Source organism: Entelurus aequoreus, linkage group LG16 (genome assembly GCF_033978785.1).
Source record: "Entelurus aequoreus isolate RoL-2023_Sb linkage group LG16, RoL_Eaeq_v1.1, whole genome shotgun sequence".
Lineage (NCBI taxonomy): Eukaryota > Metazoa > Chordata > Actinopteri > Syngnathiformes > Syngnathidae > Entelurus > Entelurus aequoreus.
In genome coordinates, this window is record NC_084746.1 from 54,634,426 (window position 1) to 54,653,886 (window position 19,461).

At 40.7% G+C, this 19,461-nt stretch overlaps 1 protein-coding gene across 1 annotated transcript in view; it reads left to right on the top strand.

Annotated features, from left to right (window-relative positions):
* The window catches only part of LOC133631195 (obscurin-like), a 109,951-nt gene that overhangs the window by 17,598 nt on the left and 72,892 nt on the right, over positions 1-19,461 (top strand). The window contains 15 exon segments of the mRNA XM_062023354.1: positions 460-741; positions 804-1,079; positions 1,148-1,390; positions 5,444-5,728; positions 5,819-6,100; positions 7,126-7,398; positions 7,489-7,755; positions 8,113-8,382; positions 8,444-8,710; positions 16,611-16,877; positions 16,961-17,073; positions 17,146-17,299; positions 17,381-17,542; positions 17,618-17,722; positions 19,146-19,412. Coding sequence (XP_061879338.1) covers positions 460-741; positions 804-1,079; positions 1,148-1,390; positions 5,444-5,728; positions 5,819-6,100; positions 7,126-7,398; positions 7,489-7,755; positions 8,113-8,382; positions 8,444-8,710; positions 16,611-16,877; positions 16,961-17,073; positions 17,146-17,299; positions 17,381-17,542; positions 17,618-17,722; positions 19,146-19,412 — 3,513 coding nt within the window.

Sequence of the window (19,461 nt, forward strand, 5' to 3'; positions counted from 1 at the left end):
AGTAATAATAATACTTGATAATGATGCTTAAGATAATAAGAAATGTAGTTTATTTTCCGTAATGGATGTGATTATTATTCATGTAGGGGAGCGTCTCCATACTGTGTATGGTGACACATAATTAGCTGATCGCCCCTTGTCAGCCGCGGGACTAAAAATAAATACAGTGTTCAGCCAGAGGGGTTCGACATTTGGGATCGGCATTAAAAGCCATTAATCGGCAATGGCGATCATCACATACTTTTTCACGAAAATTGACCTGATCCATCGGCACATCCCTAGCGTTTACATTTGAGCTCAGGTGAACCGAACCACACCTATTGCACTCCTCACCCAACCTGTCTCTTGGCCCGCTTGTTTGGTCCATCAGTGTTCGGACGACTGCCTTCACACGTCCATAGGAACACTCTAGCCCCAACCAAACATGGCAAGTGACAGGAAACATTCTTTCCTTGTTAGAAACTCAAGCCCAGCCTGCTTTCTCCAAAAAGGAGTCAGTGCAAAAGGAAGTGAAGGCTGTTCTCTCCCAAAAAGCCACCCTTAGTTGCACAATGTCGGACAGCCAGACAGAAGTGAAATGGTACAAAGACAGCAAGTTGCTCACATCCAGCCGGACGATCTACTCTGAAGTCAATGGCAGTACTCGTCTGTTGGTGATTGAAAAAGTGGAGAGGAGTGATGCTGGAGAGTACACCTGCGAAGCTGGAGGAGAGAAGCTGGTCTTTAAATTAATGGTGCATGGTAGGTATGAAATGTTTTCTAAAGGTTGAGCTACTACACTTTTGACCTGTAACTTATTCCAGATGATCAGTCGCCCTTCTTCAACAAGGAATCGGTCCATAGAGAAGTGAGTGCCTCTCTCTCCCAGAGAGCCACTTTAAGCTGTGAAGTATCTGACTCAAACAAGGAGGTGAAATGGTACAAAGATGGCAAGCTGCTCTCCTCTGGCAAGAAAATACACGCAGAGTCGAAGGGCAAGAGTCGCCAGCTAGTGATTGAGAGTGTTGAGCAGAAAGATGCCGGGGAGTACATATGTGAGGCTGGGTCAGAGAAGCTAGCTTTTAAAATCCATGTGACTGGTAAGATGTATTAAGGTAATTAAACTGGGTGAATCACTCCTGATTTTCTTTCCTCTAAATGTCATCAGAGCCTCCGTCAGCCTTCTTCAACAAAGGAGAGAAAGCCACGCTGAGCTGCAAATTGTCTGATTCCAAGACAGAGGTGAAATGGTACAAAGACGAGAAGCTGCTTGTCATGGGCAAGACACTGCGTACAGAGGTGAAAGGCAAGACATGTCAGCTGGTGATTGACAGTGTGGAGAAAAAGGACGCTGGGGAATACATCTGTGAGACTGGAGCTGAGAAGCTGATCTTTAAACTCCATGTGACAGGTAGGACAAGGGGCAAAGTAGGAGGGAATGTTTTCGCCATTACATACAGTACAGGCCAAAAGTTTGGACACACCTTCTCATTCAATGCGTTTTCTTTATTTTCATGACTATTTACATTGTAGATTGTCACTGAATGCATCAAAACTATGAATGAACACATGTGGAGTTATGTACTTGACCAAAAAAGGTGAAATAACTGAAAACATGTTTTATATTCTTGTTTCTTCAAAATAGCTACCCTTTGCTCTGATTACTGCTTTGCACACTCTTGGCATTCTCCTTCGATGAGCTTCAAGAGGTAGTCACCTGAAATGGTTTTCACTTCACAGGTGGGCTTGAAGTTCATCAAGAGAATGCCAAGAGTGTGCAAAGCTGTAATCAGAGCAAAGGGTGGCTATTTTGAAGAAAATAGAATATAAAACATGTTTTCAGTTATTTCACCGTTTTTTGTTAAGTACATAACTTCACGTGTTCATTCATAGTTTTGATGCCGTCAGTGACAATCTACAATGTAAATAGTCATGAAAATAAAGAAAACGCATTGAATGAGAAGGTGTGTCCAAACTTTTGGCCTGTACTGTATGTATATATATATATATATGTATGTGTATATATATATATATATATATATATATATATATATATATATATATATATATATATATATATATATATATATATATATATATATATATATACATATATTAGGGGTGGGAAAAAATCGATTCGAATTCGAATCGCGATTCTCACGTTGTGCGATTCAGAATCGATTCTCATTTAAAAAAAATATTTTTTATTTTTTCATTTATACATTTTTATTTTTTATTTTTTTTAATTAATCAATCCAACAAAACAATACACAGCAATACCAAAACAATGCGATCCAATTCCAAAACCAAACCCGACCCAGCAACATTCAGAACTGCAATAAACAGAGCAATTGAGAGGAGACACAAACACGACACAGAACAATCCAAAAGTAGTGAAACAAAAATTAATATTATCAACAACAGTATCAATATTAGTTACAATTTCAACATAGCAGTGATTAAAAATCCGTCATTGACATTATCATTAGACATTTATAAAAATACAAATAAATTAACAATAGTGTCACATCTAAATAAATAAATGGGTTATACTTATATAGCGGTTTTCTACCTTCAAGGTACTCAAAGCGCTTTGACAGTATTTCCACATTCACCCATTCACACACACATTCACACACTGATGACGGGAGCTGCCATGCAAGGCGCTAACCAGCAGCCATCAGGAGCAAGGGTGAAGTATCTTGCTCAAGACACGTCCATGACTAAGATGGTAGAAGGTGGGGATTGAACCCCTGTAACCAGCAACCCTCCGATTGCTGGCACGGCCCCTCTACCAACTTCGCCACGCCGTCCCCATCTCATAAGCTTGACAACACACTGTGTCCAATATTTTCACAAAGATAAAATAAGTCATATTTTTGGTTCATTTAATAGTTAAAACAAATTTACATTATTGCAATCAGTTGATAAAACATTGTCCTTTACAATTATAAAAGCTTTTTACAAAAATCTACTACTCTGCTTGCATGTCAGCAGACTGGGTAGATCCTGCTGAAATCTATGTATTGAATGAATAGAAAATCGTTTTGAATCGGGAAAAAAATCTATTTTTATTTAATTTTTTTATTATTTTTTTTTTTTTTTCCGTTTTTGAATCGGGAATCGTTTTGAATTGAAAAAATATCGATTTTGAATTGAATCGTGACCCCAAGAGGATCAACAATCTCTCTATTATCAAAACAACACAATGGCAACAGTTATTTCACCTTTTTTTGTTAAGTACATAACTCCACGTGTTCATTCATAGTTTCGATGCCTTCAGTGACAATCTACAATGTAAATAGTCATGAAAATAAAGAAAACGCATTGAATGAGGAGAAGGTGTGTCCAAAATTTTGGCCTGTACTGTATATGTACTGTACTTTGTGATAATACTCATGTTTTTTTTTAATCAATCATGCCCAACAAGTTACATTAAAGGTACAGTTTCCAGCTGGCTCCTAATTAAGCCCAAAAATATATGAATACCAAAAGCTAACATATTTTACCATTAGTAGTTCAAGAAAACAGGTTTAACAAATACATGTCTGTAATTCTCACAATTAGAAGTTCAATTTGTAAAAATGTAATAACTGGCACTTATCCTGCTGTCAATCATGGCTATATCATGTGCAAAATATAAGATTACACCCAACCAACTGAACAGCTAACATATTTAACCATCATTGGTTCAAAAAACAGATCTAACAAATACATATCTATAATTCTTACAATTAAAAGTTACATTTGTAAAAATGTAATAACTGGAAGTTATACAGCTGGCAATCATGACCTATCATGTGCTTATTCACAAAACAGATTTTCAGAAGGAAAGTATTTAAAAATGAATGCTATGTTTTAAGGCAGGGCTATTCAACTGGCGGCCTGGTGGCCAAATCCAGCCCAGGAATGACATCACACCGGCCCCCGCGTTCAGTTCAAAACTTGCAAGGGCCCCTGTTGGATGGAGAAACTTTGACCACTGTAAACATGTTGGCAAATCCTTGCATTGACATTTTAACCTTGCTAGCAAACAGAACACCTATTGGTCATAACGTTTGATTTTCTTAAATGAGGCGTTACTCAAGGCTCCTCCTTAATTCCCCTTCTTTTTGGCAGTTACAATTTTTTTCATGACTCGATTTTGTAATTAAAGTGTTGTTGTAGCTTGTTTACTTCAGATGCAATCAGTAGTTATTTGTTCAACTTCTTTAGTTATACTCGTAATGTTCCTCAGGGTTCCATTTGGACTATTCAACTGATGGTCCGTAAGTTCAGTTAAAAAACTTTTGTGAGACTCACATTTTTCCAGTGGATTCGTAAAACATTAGAGTGCTTTTGCTTTTCGTCTGCTTCAGATAAAATAAAAATAAGTAAGATAGAACCATCAATCACAGTGTTGTAAGTTACAGTAGAACATCAAAAATATCATTGTTGATCATCACACAATAAAGTGATGATGAAATATCAAGTCATTACTTTTTGTAGGCTACAGAGGACAAAGCAGCGACTCTGACCTTACGTATACCTCTTATATTTTCTTTGGGGAGGTCAAGTACTGTACTTTTCGTAGGCTGTGAGTCATAGATATGCTGGTAGAGAGTGTTCATACGAAGGGTGTTCTCCTCCAGTTTAGTTTGGTGAAGAGTTAATGCTATGTCTTGATATATTGCTAACATATTCGCTGCTAACATTAGCCGTGGCTGCAGCAAAACTATGTGATTGAACAAGCAAAGTCCTTCTTATAAAGAATTAATATCGCTCTTTTTTTTGTCAATGGTGCGGTCGCGGCATTTTTGAAAATTACATTTGACATTTATTGGACAAACCACTCAGTAGAGTCTCGCTACGGCGAAGAAACGAGAAGCTGAGCGCCAGACACTCTGATACTCACCGATCCTCACTTTGCCCGCCCAACTACGTGGGAGCCAATCAGCTACTGCTAAACGTGCGCAAACACAATGACCGCCAAATAATGAGCACTTCAGGGTGTGACTGACCATTGTTTCACACCCCCAACAAGTCAAGCACAAAAAAAGGAAATGTGTGGAGTCGCAGGCATAATATAAAGATTAAAAAATAGATTAATTTAATTAACAAACATAATGCGCTAGATATGACTGTAATTAATTGATTGCAATTAACGCAAAAACAATTTTCACCCCAAGTTTTTAATTTGTCTGCAAACAAGCTAAGTGTGAATCAATAATGCCACTGCTGGTGCAGACAAGTAGTGCACTCGCAGTTCTTTCTATACACAGTACATCAACAGTCAATCAGTTCCACATTATGGCGAATTCTTAGCAATCAAATAATTGACCAATGGATTATTATGCCCATACCTATTTACACTAACTGCTATTTTAGGATTTGCCATATTTGACTGGTTTTAGCCATGCAAAGGACATCCATTCAACAAATAAGGCACCCAGTTTGATGTAACTCTTCAATATTATATTCGCAGATCTTCCAACTAGCAAAGCAGCCTTCTCTAATACTGACTCACTTCAGAGAGAGGTGATAGCCTCCCTGTCCCAGAAAGCGCTCCTTACCTGTGAAGTGTCCGACATCAACACAGAAGTGAAATGGTACAAGGATGGCAAAGTGCTGGCCTCCAGTAAGAGTATACGTGCAGAGTCCAAGGGCCAGAGTCGCCAGCTGGTGTTTGACAGCGTGGAGAAGAAGGATGCTGGGGAGTACATCTGCGAGGCTGGAAGTGAGAAGCTGACGTTCAGGATACAAGTGGCAGGTATAGTGGTTTTTAACACACACAATAAAAAAAGAGTAAGAATGCTGAAGATCTCAACAACGTGGTTAACTTTCTCCATTAATACTACAGCCGTTCAGCCCAAGTCGGCCTTCTCCAACAAGGAGTCCATCCAGAAGGAGGTGAAAGCTCTTGTCTCTCAGAAAGCTACCTTGACCTGTGAGGTGGAGGAGTCCGAGACTGAGGTAAAATGGTACAAGGATGGCAAGCTGCTGTCTTCGAGCAAGACTTTACGCATGGAGTCGGAGGGCAAGAGTCGACACCTTGTGATCGACAGTTTGGTAAAGGAGGATGCTGGAGAATACACCTGTGTGGTTGGAACTGAGAAGCTGACATTCAAGATACAAGTGGCAGGTAACAGATATCCATCTCACTATTTTAGCTTTAGGAAAACACACAATTATTTGACGTTTATCGCTTACAATGGCCATTCCTTAAATTTGCTCTGCAGATGCCCTGGCTCGTCCCCTGTAGGGGATTTTTTTTTATTTTTTTATCCCTATCTATTTTATGATTTTAATGGTCTTTATAAGCCCTCCACATAGTTTTCCCACACACTTATGAACACTTCCTATGCTCTTTAAACACTTCATACATTCTAAAACCTAGTTTTTACATGAAAATGTTATAAAATCAATACCCAATGGTATTTTAAAAGCTGCAGTAAAGGAACCGCGACGTAGCGAGGGAACACACCTATTGACCCAAATATAGAACGACCCCTATAATTCAAGATTTAAAAATATCTATGTATATTATATTTTTCTAATCATATTTTCACTGTCAGTGAAAAAAACCTACTGGTTTTAGATTGCAATAAAAACAGATTATATCTTAGCTGCAAAGCATTTTTTTTCTTCACTGATTACCAATTTTCTTAAAATTTGCATCGTAACTCCTCTGTTGTTCAATTCAATTCAATGTTTTTTTATTTGGTCATCAGTACAGTTCAAGTGCATAGAATATAAATAAATACAAGTATGGGTTTACATTTCCTGACCAAAAAGGTTTGGCTGAAGCTAAAAGCTTATATTGCCTACCCTTTCCACATTCACTTTTGTAGAAAACCAAAAAAAACAAGAAACCGATCTTGAGATAAAGAAACACAAGAAAGGACACTACAGTCTCTGTCAAAATCACACTACTTGTTTAAAACATGCTGTGAGACACTTTCCCCCCATTTTTGTGATTGACAGGAAGAAAAGCTATTTCCTTTGGGGAGAAATTGTTGGCATTCGCTAGGGTGTATAAATCTCCAAACCTCGAACATAGGACGACCTGATTTTCCATACTTTTTTTCAGGGGAAAATACCGTCTTTTATTTGGGTCAATATGCTTCTTTTTTCACCTGTAAACTCCAAATATGGTCCTTTCTCTAGCTGAACCTGCCAAGTTTGAGAAGAAGGCTGTCAAGGACACATCATTTATTATTCAAGCGAGTGAGAACATTGTTTTGACCAGCGAGCTGACGGCTGAGAGCAGCGTGAAGTGGTTTAAAGACGGCGTGGAGCTTAAAGAGAGCAGCAAGTACCAAATGAAAAAAGACCGTCTCTCGCGCACTCTCGTTGTCAAATCCACCGAATCTAAAGACAGTGGTGTGTACTCCTGTCACACAGCAGATGACAAATTGGATTTTAAAGTCCAGGTTAAAGGTTAGCCATCTTTTCTCAGAGTTATATGACTTCTACTACAAATGTCTCCTTCCGTTATTCCACTTTTGTATTTTTCTTTTTTTTTTGCAGAGGCAGTGTTGAAGTTTGTTGTTCCATTGAAAGCCTCAACATTGGATTTAGGGGGCACGCTGAGTCTGATGTGTGAATTGAACCAAGCCTCGGGAGATGTCGTGTGGCACCATGGTGGTTCTGAGATTAAACCCGGAGGCAGGATGTGCATAAAGACAGACGGTGCTAAGCGAATTCTCACGGTGACCGGCATGACTCGGGAAGACGGAGGCGAATACAGCTGTGAATGTAAAAATGACAAGACCTCAGCCAAAGTCTCCTTGAAAGGTAACTAATTCAGGAAGCCAATGACAACTATTTTGCTTTGCTTTGTTGAAATCTCCAGTCGTTTAGCTTGGTCTGTATTTATATAGCGCTTTACTATACCTGGAATGATACCCCAAATACTTTATATTATACATCACATTCACCCATTTACACACTGAAGCTGCCGTGCAAGGTGCTAACCAAGACCCATCAGAAGCAGTTAGGGGTTCGGAGTCTTGTTCAGGGACACTTTGACAGTTTATTTCTTCTATGCAAGGTGGATATTATCATTAATGGGGTAAATTAGATTTGTTTATTTCTATTACGCAAGGTGGCTGTTATCATGAATACTATGTTGATGCCTGACATTTTTTTTAGCTCCCAGATCAGTCAGGCTGACTTCCAAGCCCAACAATGTTGCCGCAATAGAGGGAACAGACGCCGTTTTCAAGTGTGCTGTCACCCCAGCCGATGTGCACGTTAAATGGCTCCACAACAACGTTCCCATCACTTCCGGAACCAAGTATAAGATTGAGCATGCCGGCAACTGCCACTCAGTCACCATCATCTCCGTCACCGAGAAGGACGCCGGAGAGATCAGCGTTGATGCTGAAGGGAAAAGCTGCAAAGCTACTCTTCAAATCCAAAGTATGAAAAATACGAGTTTCTAATTCCCCTAAGTATTCCTAATTATTTTTTTCCCTCTCAGGTGAGCCGGTGATGTTTAAGAAAAAGCTTGAGAACTTGACAGTGGAGGAGGAGAGTGAAGCAAAGATGGAGGTGGAGCTAAGTAAGCCGTCAGATGAAGTCAAGTGGATGAAGAACAGCGTTGTGTTGAAGACTTCAGGGAATGCGGAGGTCCGAGTCGATGGGGCTAAGCAGGCTTTAATCTTCAAGAGTGTCACTTGCTCTGACCGCGGATTCTACTCATGTGAAACCCTTGATGACAAAACGCAGGCCAAGCTCACTGTGGAGCGTAAGTATCACAATGAAGACAATTTAAGAATCACAGACAGTCTTAGTCTTACTTCTTGCTCAGGTTTTCAGTTTCATTTGACAGCCACTTGTTGCCTGAGTATTAGTAGTGCCGTACACCAAGTTTTTGGTCTTTTTGTGCTGTCTGTTGAAATGTATGTTGGCCGACAAAGGTCACAACAAATGCAAATGCCACAACACAACAATATAAATCCTCAACACAAAAACTTTAAGCCACAATGGAGTTGACAGTAAACCACATTTTGTGGCTGAGGCGGAAAGTTGAAAACACTTTCATGAACGAAGTTGGAAAAGTAAGTGAAGTGTGACCACTTTCAGCCATAACTAACTTTTTAAAAAACTCTTTCATTCAAATATTTATTTATTTATTATTATTTTTTTTTTCATAAAGAAATACAATCATGTGTGCTTACAGACTGTATCCCTGCAGACTGTATTGATCTATATTGACATACACATACACTATATGTATATATTGTGTTTTTTATGTTGATTTAATAAAAAACAAACAAAAAACAAACATTTTTTTATTTCTTGCGCGGCCCGGTACCAATCAGGCCCGGTGGTTGGGGACCACTGAGCTAAGCTAAGGTAAGAAAGTTTGATACATTTGTGAAAGCATAAGAAGACAATAAACACGCTAGTTTGACATGAATGAAAACCGCATAAAGAAAACACTTATGGCCATGCACTAAATAATATAAAGCCCCAACATGTTATCGTCATTGTGGGCAGAAGGAACACTTACCCAAAGCGTGTGTTCTTTTTGAATGTGCTATGACTGGAAGTACTCTTATTGTGGGCAAAAGGAACATTCAGCATGGGTTCTATTTTGAATGTACTGTTGGGTAGTTTCAAACACTTTAATTGTGTTAAAAAATAGCAGGTGTACAAGTTTGTAGTGGGACACATTGTAAGCTTCTATGCCTGCATTGTCCGAGCCAAGCAAAATCTAAAATGACAGTTGCTTTCCCAGTTGTTAATGATTTATAACAGAGCTAAATAATTGTGTAATACTGCATTCAATACTGTTTGTCTCTGTAGAACAGTTAGTTTGAGGCTGTTTACGTGAGAGAGCTTAAGTTAAGGGAAGTCCCAAAGGCAAAAGAAGCCAGAGCACTGTCTTTACTGTTTTTCATCCAGCATGAAAAATCAGATGTTATTTATTAAGATTATGTATTATTATATTGATGTTATGTGTTAAGAAATGAACAATTCTGTGAAATAAATAACTTCATTTAAATAATTGAAAGTTATGCATATTCAAAATGTAAACATTCCTAACCGTTAAGCTACATTAATTATGACAGTGGACTTAAAATAATTGTTTTATTTGATGACCTTCCTGCACTGATATTTGGCCTTTGTGCCCTCAAAAGTTTGACAACCTTTTTTTTCTCTTTCTATCCCCTCCTGCACCAAATGATAATATAAATACATTTAATAAAGTCAAATACAAATAAGGCAACAAGAGAAGTATCCCACACTTCTCTTTTGTAAAGTAAATTTGTACAGCCGATGTGGGCATATACATCAACAATATGATTTGCCTGAGAAGCTGGACAGGACAAAAAAAAAAAAAAAAAAAGTTTGACGACACCAAAGGCCAAGTTAACCGGACTCTCGCCAAAATTTCAGGTCTTGTTTTGGCTTTCTGTTGTTGTGTTGTGGCGTTTGCATTTCTTGTGACCTTTCTCCGCCACCGTAAAACCTACCTGAGCTTGTCATTAAGTTGTCTGGTACAGTTCGCCATTAGTGTAATCTATCCAATGTCCATATTATTGCCATACTGTCTCGTATAGGTGGTAAGCTACATCTTACATGTGGGAATTTAGGTTTTCCATTCGTGAACTGCAGCACTCGTGCAGCCGACTCGACCATGGTGCTACCACCACCATGCAGTTATCTTGGTACTGTTGCGTTGACCAGCATTCCTCCAATGGGGAATTCAAATTGCTAGTCTCTCCCATATTCTTTTTATGGCAATACGCTGATGTTTATATTCAATCTCCAGGCAATAGTTGGTATTTTGTAGTTTATTCTCAAAGCTTAGAGGACAAACCTGAGACCAACCCAGCACCCAAGCGTTCCCTAGCCCGGTCCAGATCGGTCTCCCCTCCCCCTCCTGTCCCCCCAAGCTCAGCACTGCCCTGTGCTCCTTATCTTAGGAATGTTATGGCAGTCTCAACAGCGCTCTGCCTGTCTACTCAAGGACACTCGAATCCAAGCACTTTGTACCACACGAGACATTAGCTGATGTAAATATGACTATAGGAGTTTTAGAAAGAAGTAACACTTAAATATGGATATGATTCTGATCTGCTTCCATCAATCCCCCTTTAAGATCTTCTAATAAGATCTTTAATACTTGTACAAAACTTATAAAGCACGCCCCACATTAAAGTAGGTGCTGTTTTTTTTCTTTAAGCAAGCTAGCAATAAAACAACAGCTTATTTACATGGGAGATAGATGGAGGGAGTCCACGTCAATGTCGTCATGGTCAGGGAAGTAAACCAACAATTCTCGAAAGTCTTAAAGTTATCACTTTGCTAGACCCCCTTTAGTGACACTTAGCCCAAGGGGCTGTGCGGTTCTGGATGGTCTTGAGGGAGGTTGTTCAGCAAGTCCCTCAACTGTGTCACGAGTCAAGTTGGTTAGTCTCAATGGCGGCGGGGAGTTAGAGAGGCCGCTGAAACAGGAGTTCCAAGGGGTGTTAATTTGGTGACTGGGGTCATCAGTCTAACCATAGCACAAAGCCCAACGGCTGACGTCGGGATTCTAATGTACAATCTGTGCTCCCCACAACACCAGAATAAGTCAGCTCGTGCCCAAGGGCCTATCCTAGAGCCATCTATCAGTGTGGTGCACCAGTAACGGTTAATGTCACCCAATTTGTTGGGGGACGAAGAGGGTCCTGTAATTTGAAAACGCGTGTAATTCAGCTTTTGGGCCACAAAGGGAAGAAGTCGGGTGGCATTGTCAACAGAAGGGTACACATGTCAGTCAACTTAAAAGGGGCGGGGTAAGTGTGGGAAAAGGGACGTCCAGCTGAAGAAGCAACACAGTCACCCAGGTTTTGGCCTCCACCTGAGCCACAGGTTGTCTGCACCCGCTCCTAAGGTCAAAGGTCAAAGTTACCAGGCCTTCGGTGGTGATGTCATTAGCACGCACGGATGTGAGCCTTTGAAACACCACCAAGGTGGGGTGGTACTTTAGGTGCTACAGAGGGTGTAGAGGTAGTTAACGCCCTCTCAAGGACATTAATTTTAATAATTCCTTTAGCGTCTGTATCAGTCAGGTCAAGCCCCAAAACAACATAAAAGGGACGATGGGCACAACTTACCAGAGTATGTTGTCTGCATCCGACACCCATGGTTCAGGGTTGAGTCGTAACAAATATAGAGGTTATTACCACGGTAATAGCTATTGTGTCCCCCGTAATTAATCACACTGCACAGGTCAAAAATAAGTCTTGCTATCCCCTTTGACCCAGTCTATTTAAAGTCCGCTGTATGTTCTTAGACACTTGTCAGTCACTGTCGTCAGGAAGGATGAACTGAGACACAAAGACAGTAGAACACGCCCAAGCACCAGTCCGTCAGGGAACACTACCGGGTGTAACATCCTGCCTTTCGTCTATCAATATCAGAGTAATTTAGGTAACAAAACGGGGATAAACATCAAACTTTTCACTTAATGTAACGACACATATAGTTATGCTGAAAACAAGCAAGAAAAACTAAGAAACATTTAGCATACTGGATTGGTCTCACACAAGGATATACAGTATAGAAGTTGAAAAGAGTAATGTAGGTAGAAAATCTCTCTCGTCTCCTGGGCTGAGGGGCAGATGTTGTGGCGATGTCAGCAATGACATCCCCTGGTGATCTGTCAGGTTCTTCAGCTGTAGTGCAGAGGGAGAGGTGGTACCAGGTGTCCCCTCCACCAGCCAGTCGAAGGGCGTGGGACGTCCGTTCCACGACCTTGAAGGGACCAGTCCACCTGAGCTCCGTCCACTTGCGTTTGATGACCTTGATCTTGACCCTCTCAGCGGGCGGAAGGGAATCTGTACAGAAGAACTGGCACACAAATTCTGCAATTTTTTGTGTAAAATACCATTTTGGTTTTACGCTGAGTCCTCCTTCCATGGAGGCTGCTGGTCCTGTGAATGGCTGACCTGTATGCAGCTCATAGGGTGAAAAACTCAAAGGGCGGTAAAACAGTTTTATTCACGGACCTTCGAATGATCATTAACGCTAATTGCAACATGTCAATCCAATTAAATTTGGTCTGTGCACAGATTTTAGCCAATTAGTTTTTAATGTTCTGGTCCATCCTTTCAACCTTACTTTGGGACTCAGGATGGTACCCCAAACCTGTGTTCTAGTCCGAAAGCCTTTTCGACCAAGGCTAAGTGAGTTTTTTTTTTTTTTTTAATGGTTGCCGTTGTCTGACCTAATCTTTTTGGGGAAACCATGTCGGGGTACTAGGTCATTCACAAGTCATTTAATTACTGATATTGCATCCTCTTTTGCGGTTATTGTTGATTCCGGCCAACCACTGTGATTGTCAACACAAGTCAGTACGTACCTTTCCCTTGTACCGTATTGATCATATCAGTGAAATCAAAGACTATACATTGTTCACACTCACCTCCTCCATATTCTAAATTTGATCTACTAAACTACTATCGATGTGTAAAATCGTTATTTTCAAATTAAAATTAGTTATAACTTCTTACCCACGGGAAAAATGTTAAAACTATGGAATGTGTCAGAGTCGGATGATTGTCGATTTTGTTCCAAGGAGTCTGTATCCACCCTCACTCACCCCCTTCTGTTTCTGAAAAAAAGGACTGTGTTAGTCATACTATCACTTTCAGAAACATCTAAGAAAAAGGTCAGCTAATAGTCAAGTAGCGGAGGGCAGGTCATGTTTGAGGTCAATGATTGTCTCTTCAGCCTCTATGGTCCACTGGGGGGTGGTGTTAGGGTAGGGGACCCCTTAGCAATATCACAATTAACTCAAACTCATCTGAACCCTAACTTTTATGTAACTTATTCAATATGGTGAAAGTAACAAAATATGCTTGTATTTATATTGTCACCAATACTAGAAAAATACTACCCTTATGGCGGATGCTTTAGCAATAGTATTTTGAAATTTTACCACACCTGGTGGCCCCAATAATTCATTAAGTCAAGCTCATGTTGTAGAAAGTTGAATGATGCAGACACGTTTGTTACTGAATACTTTCTATCAGACTTCTGTCTTGACGACTATGTGTATGTAATGTGTAATGTGTCGTTTTAGCTCAGCTGTTGTGTAGCTGCTAGCTCCTCCTAGCCTACAGGTGTCTAAAGTGCAGCCCATAGTTATGTGGTTAACATAACCATGGGCTAAACCTAAACAATTGAAAATGTGGTATTTGGGTGTCGGTGTAATGTTTGGCAGCTACGCCGTGTCTTATCATTGTAACTAAGTTCTTTGGTTTTGTAGGCGAGACAGAGAGCAAGGGAACAATGTGGGACACTATTGTGTCCATCTTATACCATGCTAGCTGTTGCAAAGATAGGTCAACATGAGCAGCCACACCTTGAGTTCCAACATATATAAATAATCATAACATATGGCGAGTCGGGTGGCAGAACACACGGAAGCATCTCAGCCAGTCAGGGTTTTCACTGTTAGAGCAGTTGGATGTCAGCCATTCCTGTTGTTTCAGGCTGTGGTATGAGCTCATGGAGGAGTCTTGGTAGTGGTGTCGCAGCTGGGTGGTTCAGCCGTCAGGTAACACCAGGAATGTTCCTTCTTTGCGATTTGAATGTCAGGGTACAGTCTGTAAAGGAGGTCCAGCAATCTGAACCGGAAGTGGTTTGGTGACAGGTAACCTTCTTGTGACCCCAGCGAAGCCTTCGACCTTTAAAGAGGAAGCACACAGTTTTTTTGGTACCTCTGCATTCAGAATCGAATGGGTGGCTGATAAAATTGTCCGTTGACACTCATGTCCAGCAGGGGTCCTGTCGGTACTTCCTGCTGCGGCTCCTGATGTGGGCGTCCTCTAACACGCCTTCGTGTTCGTTTGTTGGCACGACGGAACCTTTCCTGTTCGGAAATGTTCGGACAGTCACGACTCCAGTGACCAGGCTGGTCACAGCTGAAACAGTGTCTACCCCAGACCGGCTTTGAAGCATCGTGTTGTCCACCACCCGAGTCCAACCGCACGTCTGTTGAGGATTCTTTCCTCCACCTGTTGGAACTCAAAAGCAAGGTCACCCACTGCTGAATATACCCTAGCTGATCTTTGACCTTTTGGTTCTTTTAACCTTTTATCTTCAGCGATCTGTAATTTAAGTAGTCGTTTCCTTGTTGCTCTGTCATTAGCCCTATTTTGCATGGGATGAATAAAATGTCCTGCCATATATTGTTTTTGGCACCGTGTATATCAGGGTTAACTTTGTCCAAAGTTTTTGGCCAAAGGTTCCCTCCCGGAGGTACAGGTGGGAAAGCAAGGTCAACAATGACTTGCATGTATGCATCGGCAAGAGACTTATATTGTAGTATGTCCAAAGTGTTAATGTCATGTGTCAAAAATGTCTGCCGGAGAAAATGGTCAGACGTGTACAAGGGGTTAATTTTCGGAGGCAGGATTAATCTTAGAGGGGGCGTGTTAATACCTCCTTCTCTTGTCACTGGAGTAGGGGGCGGTGTCCTAGTCAAAGTCTGGGCGGGTCGTGTGAATTGTCTTGCGCATGCGCGGCAGACAAAAAACCAATGAGTCCATTCTGTCATTAATCATCGGTTCTTTTGCTGCATTTCGTTTTTCCACGTAATCCCCGTTTACTTTTATCATACCTCCATATCATACGAGGGCCTTTAACCCGTTACTCTTTTAGGCGGCGATCAACTACCCAGGGTGAGCCACACCCAACTATTAGTTCACTCGTCAATGAAACTGCCCGTCACGGTAATCGAGACACAATGGCGTGAGTTGACCACTTATTTACAATTTTAATGCATTGGCAGGCTTGGCAAAAATGCAATCAATCTATCAAAATCACCAATCTGTGCCTGGGATTAAAAAACAGTGTTTGACTTACAGACTTCAGGACAGACTCCTAAAGCAGATTTTATATAAAAAGTCTCTGCTCACCTTGTATTGGCCATTTGAGTCTGTCCAGAAGATTGCAAGAAGTCATCTATCAACAGCGTGCCATCCCGGACGAGCCCCCAAATTGTTGCGTTGACCAGCATTCCTCCAATGGGGAATTCAAATTGCTAGTCTCTCCCAGATTCTTTTTATGGCAATACGCTGATGTTTATATTCAATCTCCAGGCAATAGTTGGTATTTTGTAGTTTATTCTCAAAGCTTAGAGGACAAACCTGAGACCAACCCAGCACCCAAGCGTTCCCTAGCCCGGTCCAGATCGGTCTCCCCTCCCCCTCCTGTCCCCCCAAGCTCAGCACTGCCCTGTGCTCCTTATCTTAGGAATGTTATGGCAGTCTCAACAGCGCTCTGCCTGTCTACTCAAGGACACTCGAATCCAAGCACTTTGTACCACACGAGACATTAGCTGATGTAAATATGACTATAGGAGTTTTAGAAAGAAGTAACACTTAAATATGGATATGATTCTGATCTGCTTCCATCAGTACTCACTTTTGTTGCCAGTTATTTTCATTCAACAGTAAATCTATACTGTTATACAATCTTTACAGTGACTACTCTGAAGCATATTCACATTTACATTCAAGGGTACTGTCTCTTGAGAAGATGTACTCTATTAAACATGCTTGATAAATGTGAAGGGCGTACTCACTTTTGTGAGATACGGCAAGTATAAATGTTGCTTTAAAATGCAAATCTTTTCTCCTCAGCCAAGAAAATCCACATTATAAAGGGTCTTATTGACACAAAGGCACACGAAACAGAAACAGCCATCCTTGAGGTTGAGCTCAGCCAGGCTAATGTTGAGGCTTTGTGGACCAGGGATGGGATCAGGCTTAAATCGGGTCCAGACCACCGCATTGCAGTTATGGGAAAGAAGCACATCCTTACATTGTCAAATCTGACGAGAGAGGACGCAGGAACTATCAGTTTCCAAGCAGAGGACGTGCGTACCTCCTGCAAACTCCGTGTTTCAGGTATGGAGACACCTGAGACTAGTTCTCGCAAGTTTTTCACAAATCCAGATCGCGGTTGTGCCAAAAATGTTATTGTTCTTCAGAACCTCCTGCTGTGATCACAAAACCCCTTGTGGATATCAGTGTTACTGAGCAGGAGAAGGCGACTTTTGGGTGTGAGGTGTCCAGAACAAATGCAGAAGTAGAATGGTTGAAGGTGAGAAGTCACTGAAGATCCTTACGACATAGTCTGTGCAATTAAAACCTACAGTATGAATTTCATCTACAGGATGATGTAGGACTGAAACCAGGTAGGAATTATAGTATCCACTCTTTGGCACGAAAACGCACTTTGATCATCAACAAGTGCGCACCGGAAGATGAAGGCACTTACATCTGTCGCACCACCGATGACAGCACTAGTGCCAAGCTCACCATTAATGGTAACGATGAACTCGTTATTGATCACGTCATGTTCATAAAGCTCACACACAAAGTGATGTTCTCTTCACCCCTCACTGCAGCAAGAGATATTAAGATTGTGAAGAAGCTGGAGGATGTGGAGGTAACGGAGAAGGAGAGTGCAGCATTTGTCTGCGAAATTTCACACGACGACGTGGAATGCCTGTGGTCCAGAGGGGGCGCTAAACTCAAAGCCGGGGACAACATCAAGATAAGACAAGAAGGTGAAGAAAACCGTGTTTTAAATTGATGAATAATTATAACATTGTGGTGACTTTTTGTCTGTTTTGTAAACACAGGCAGGACACATAAGGTGCTGTTTATAAGTGTGTCTCCAGAAGATGTAGGTGAGATTACCTTTACAGCCGAGAAGGCCTCTTCGACCGCGGAACTAAAGGTGACAGGTAAACATGCTCATCTTACCATTATAGCTATTAGGAGTGTAACAATAAGCCATAATCACACTTTGGTACGTACCTCGGTTTCATGGTCTCAGTGTGGAACAAAATGCAAAACCTAAAACTACAGTTATTACTATCAGGGTTTTATGATTACAATACCATTATGTTTATTATTATGAGTGGAATTGGCTGACATCAATACCGATACCGATCACATGTATCAACTGTAATTTTTTCAATCTATTCATGGTGAGTGCTGTTGAAAGTTTAACAATATCAATACAATATTTAAACCAGTTTTTTTTTTAATTTCATTACATACAATTGTTTGATCAAAACAAAGTCATTAGTACACAATGACTTAACAAAAGTATAAACTAATATCTATTACTCATCCTTTGATTTTTTGTCCCAAATCTTCCTGTGTCCAGGCAATTATTCCCTTAGTGTGTAAACATGAATAGAAAAATAACAAAAAATATTTGGAGAAAATAAAAATACCAACATATCGATCGTATACTGACACCACCAATTTATAGATCAATCCGCCTTCCTCTTGCATGTTGTGTACTGACTGCAACAATACTGACACCCGCACTGTTGTATATTATCCTCTCTCTAAAATCTTATTTTTTTTCTTGTTAATTTCCTGTTATTAGCTGATTACAGTCTGCTGTAAGGTTGTTCCATTTACACTTCTTAAACTTTACTCAGCACTTATTTCTTGGGGGAACCAGAGGGGATCAGTGGTTGTGATTAGCATTAAAAGGCATTGATCGGCAATGACAATCACATACTTTTTGACGAAAATCAGCCGATACTGATCGGTGGTCGATCAGTTTCGGCACACACCTGCATACAGGAAATCTGCTGAGCGTTTGTGTAAGCATTATGAATTAAAAAATAATTGCAACTCGGGACCTGTTTCACATCTCTTCTGAACATTGCTTTTGTTTTAACTACTACTTTGTTTGTTTATGTATTTCACTGAGACAGAAAACCTTTAATGACAAAATATGTTTTTCAAGGTCTAGCTTCTCCTTGGCATTGTCGCTAGCCATTACTCCCATTATAGGCTGGGCTTCAGCGTACCTGTGTAGGGAAATATGGGAATTTATCATTCCTATCCCTCACTTACCCGTGTGGGAACTGGCGTCTGTATAATGCCAAATGTTCCGTAACAAAAACATTTAATTGCAAATACATGTATCGTTACACCCCTAATAGTTATTAATGTATGGTTTTGTTGGCTATTTTGTGACAGTGTTTGTTACAAAATTTAACTCACTTGATGATGTCTACTTGCAACTTGCATGGAGGCATTAAGACAACACACTGACACCAAATAAACACAATCTGTCCAAGATAATGGGAGACATTAGGAGCCTTCCATGTTGCCACACATTCACTCATTCATTTGCTGTAGAACTCCCCGTCAAGTTTGTGAAGAAGCTCAGGGATAAGATAGCCATCTATAATCACCGCGGCCGCCTGGAGTGCCAAGTGTCACGGGCCAGCGCCAAAGTCAAGTGGTTCAAAGGCAAGAAGGAGCTCAGGACCGGCAAAAAGTACGAGATTAAAAGTGAGGACGTGTACCGGAAGCTCACCGTCAACAACGTGGACTCCGGGGATGAAGACACTTACACGTGTGATGCCGTTGACGACAAGACGTCATGTAAACTGCTTGTGGAAGGTAACATAATAAATAGTCATTTGTAGCCTATTTACAAGAATAGATCATC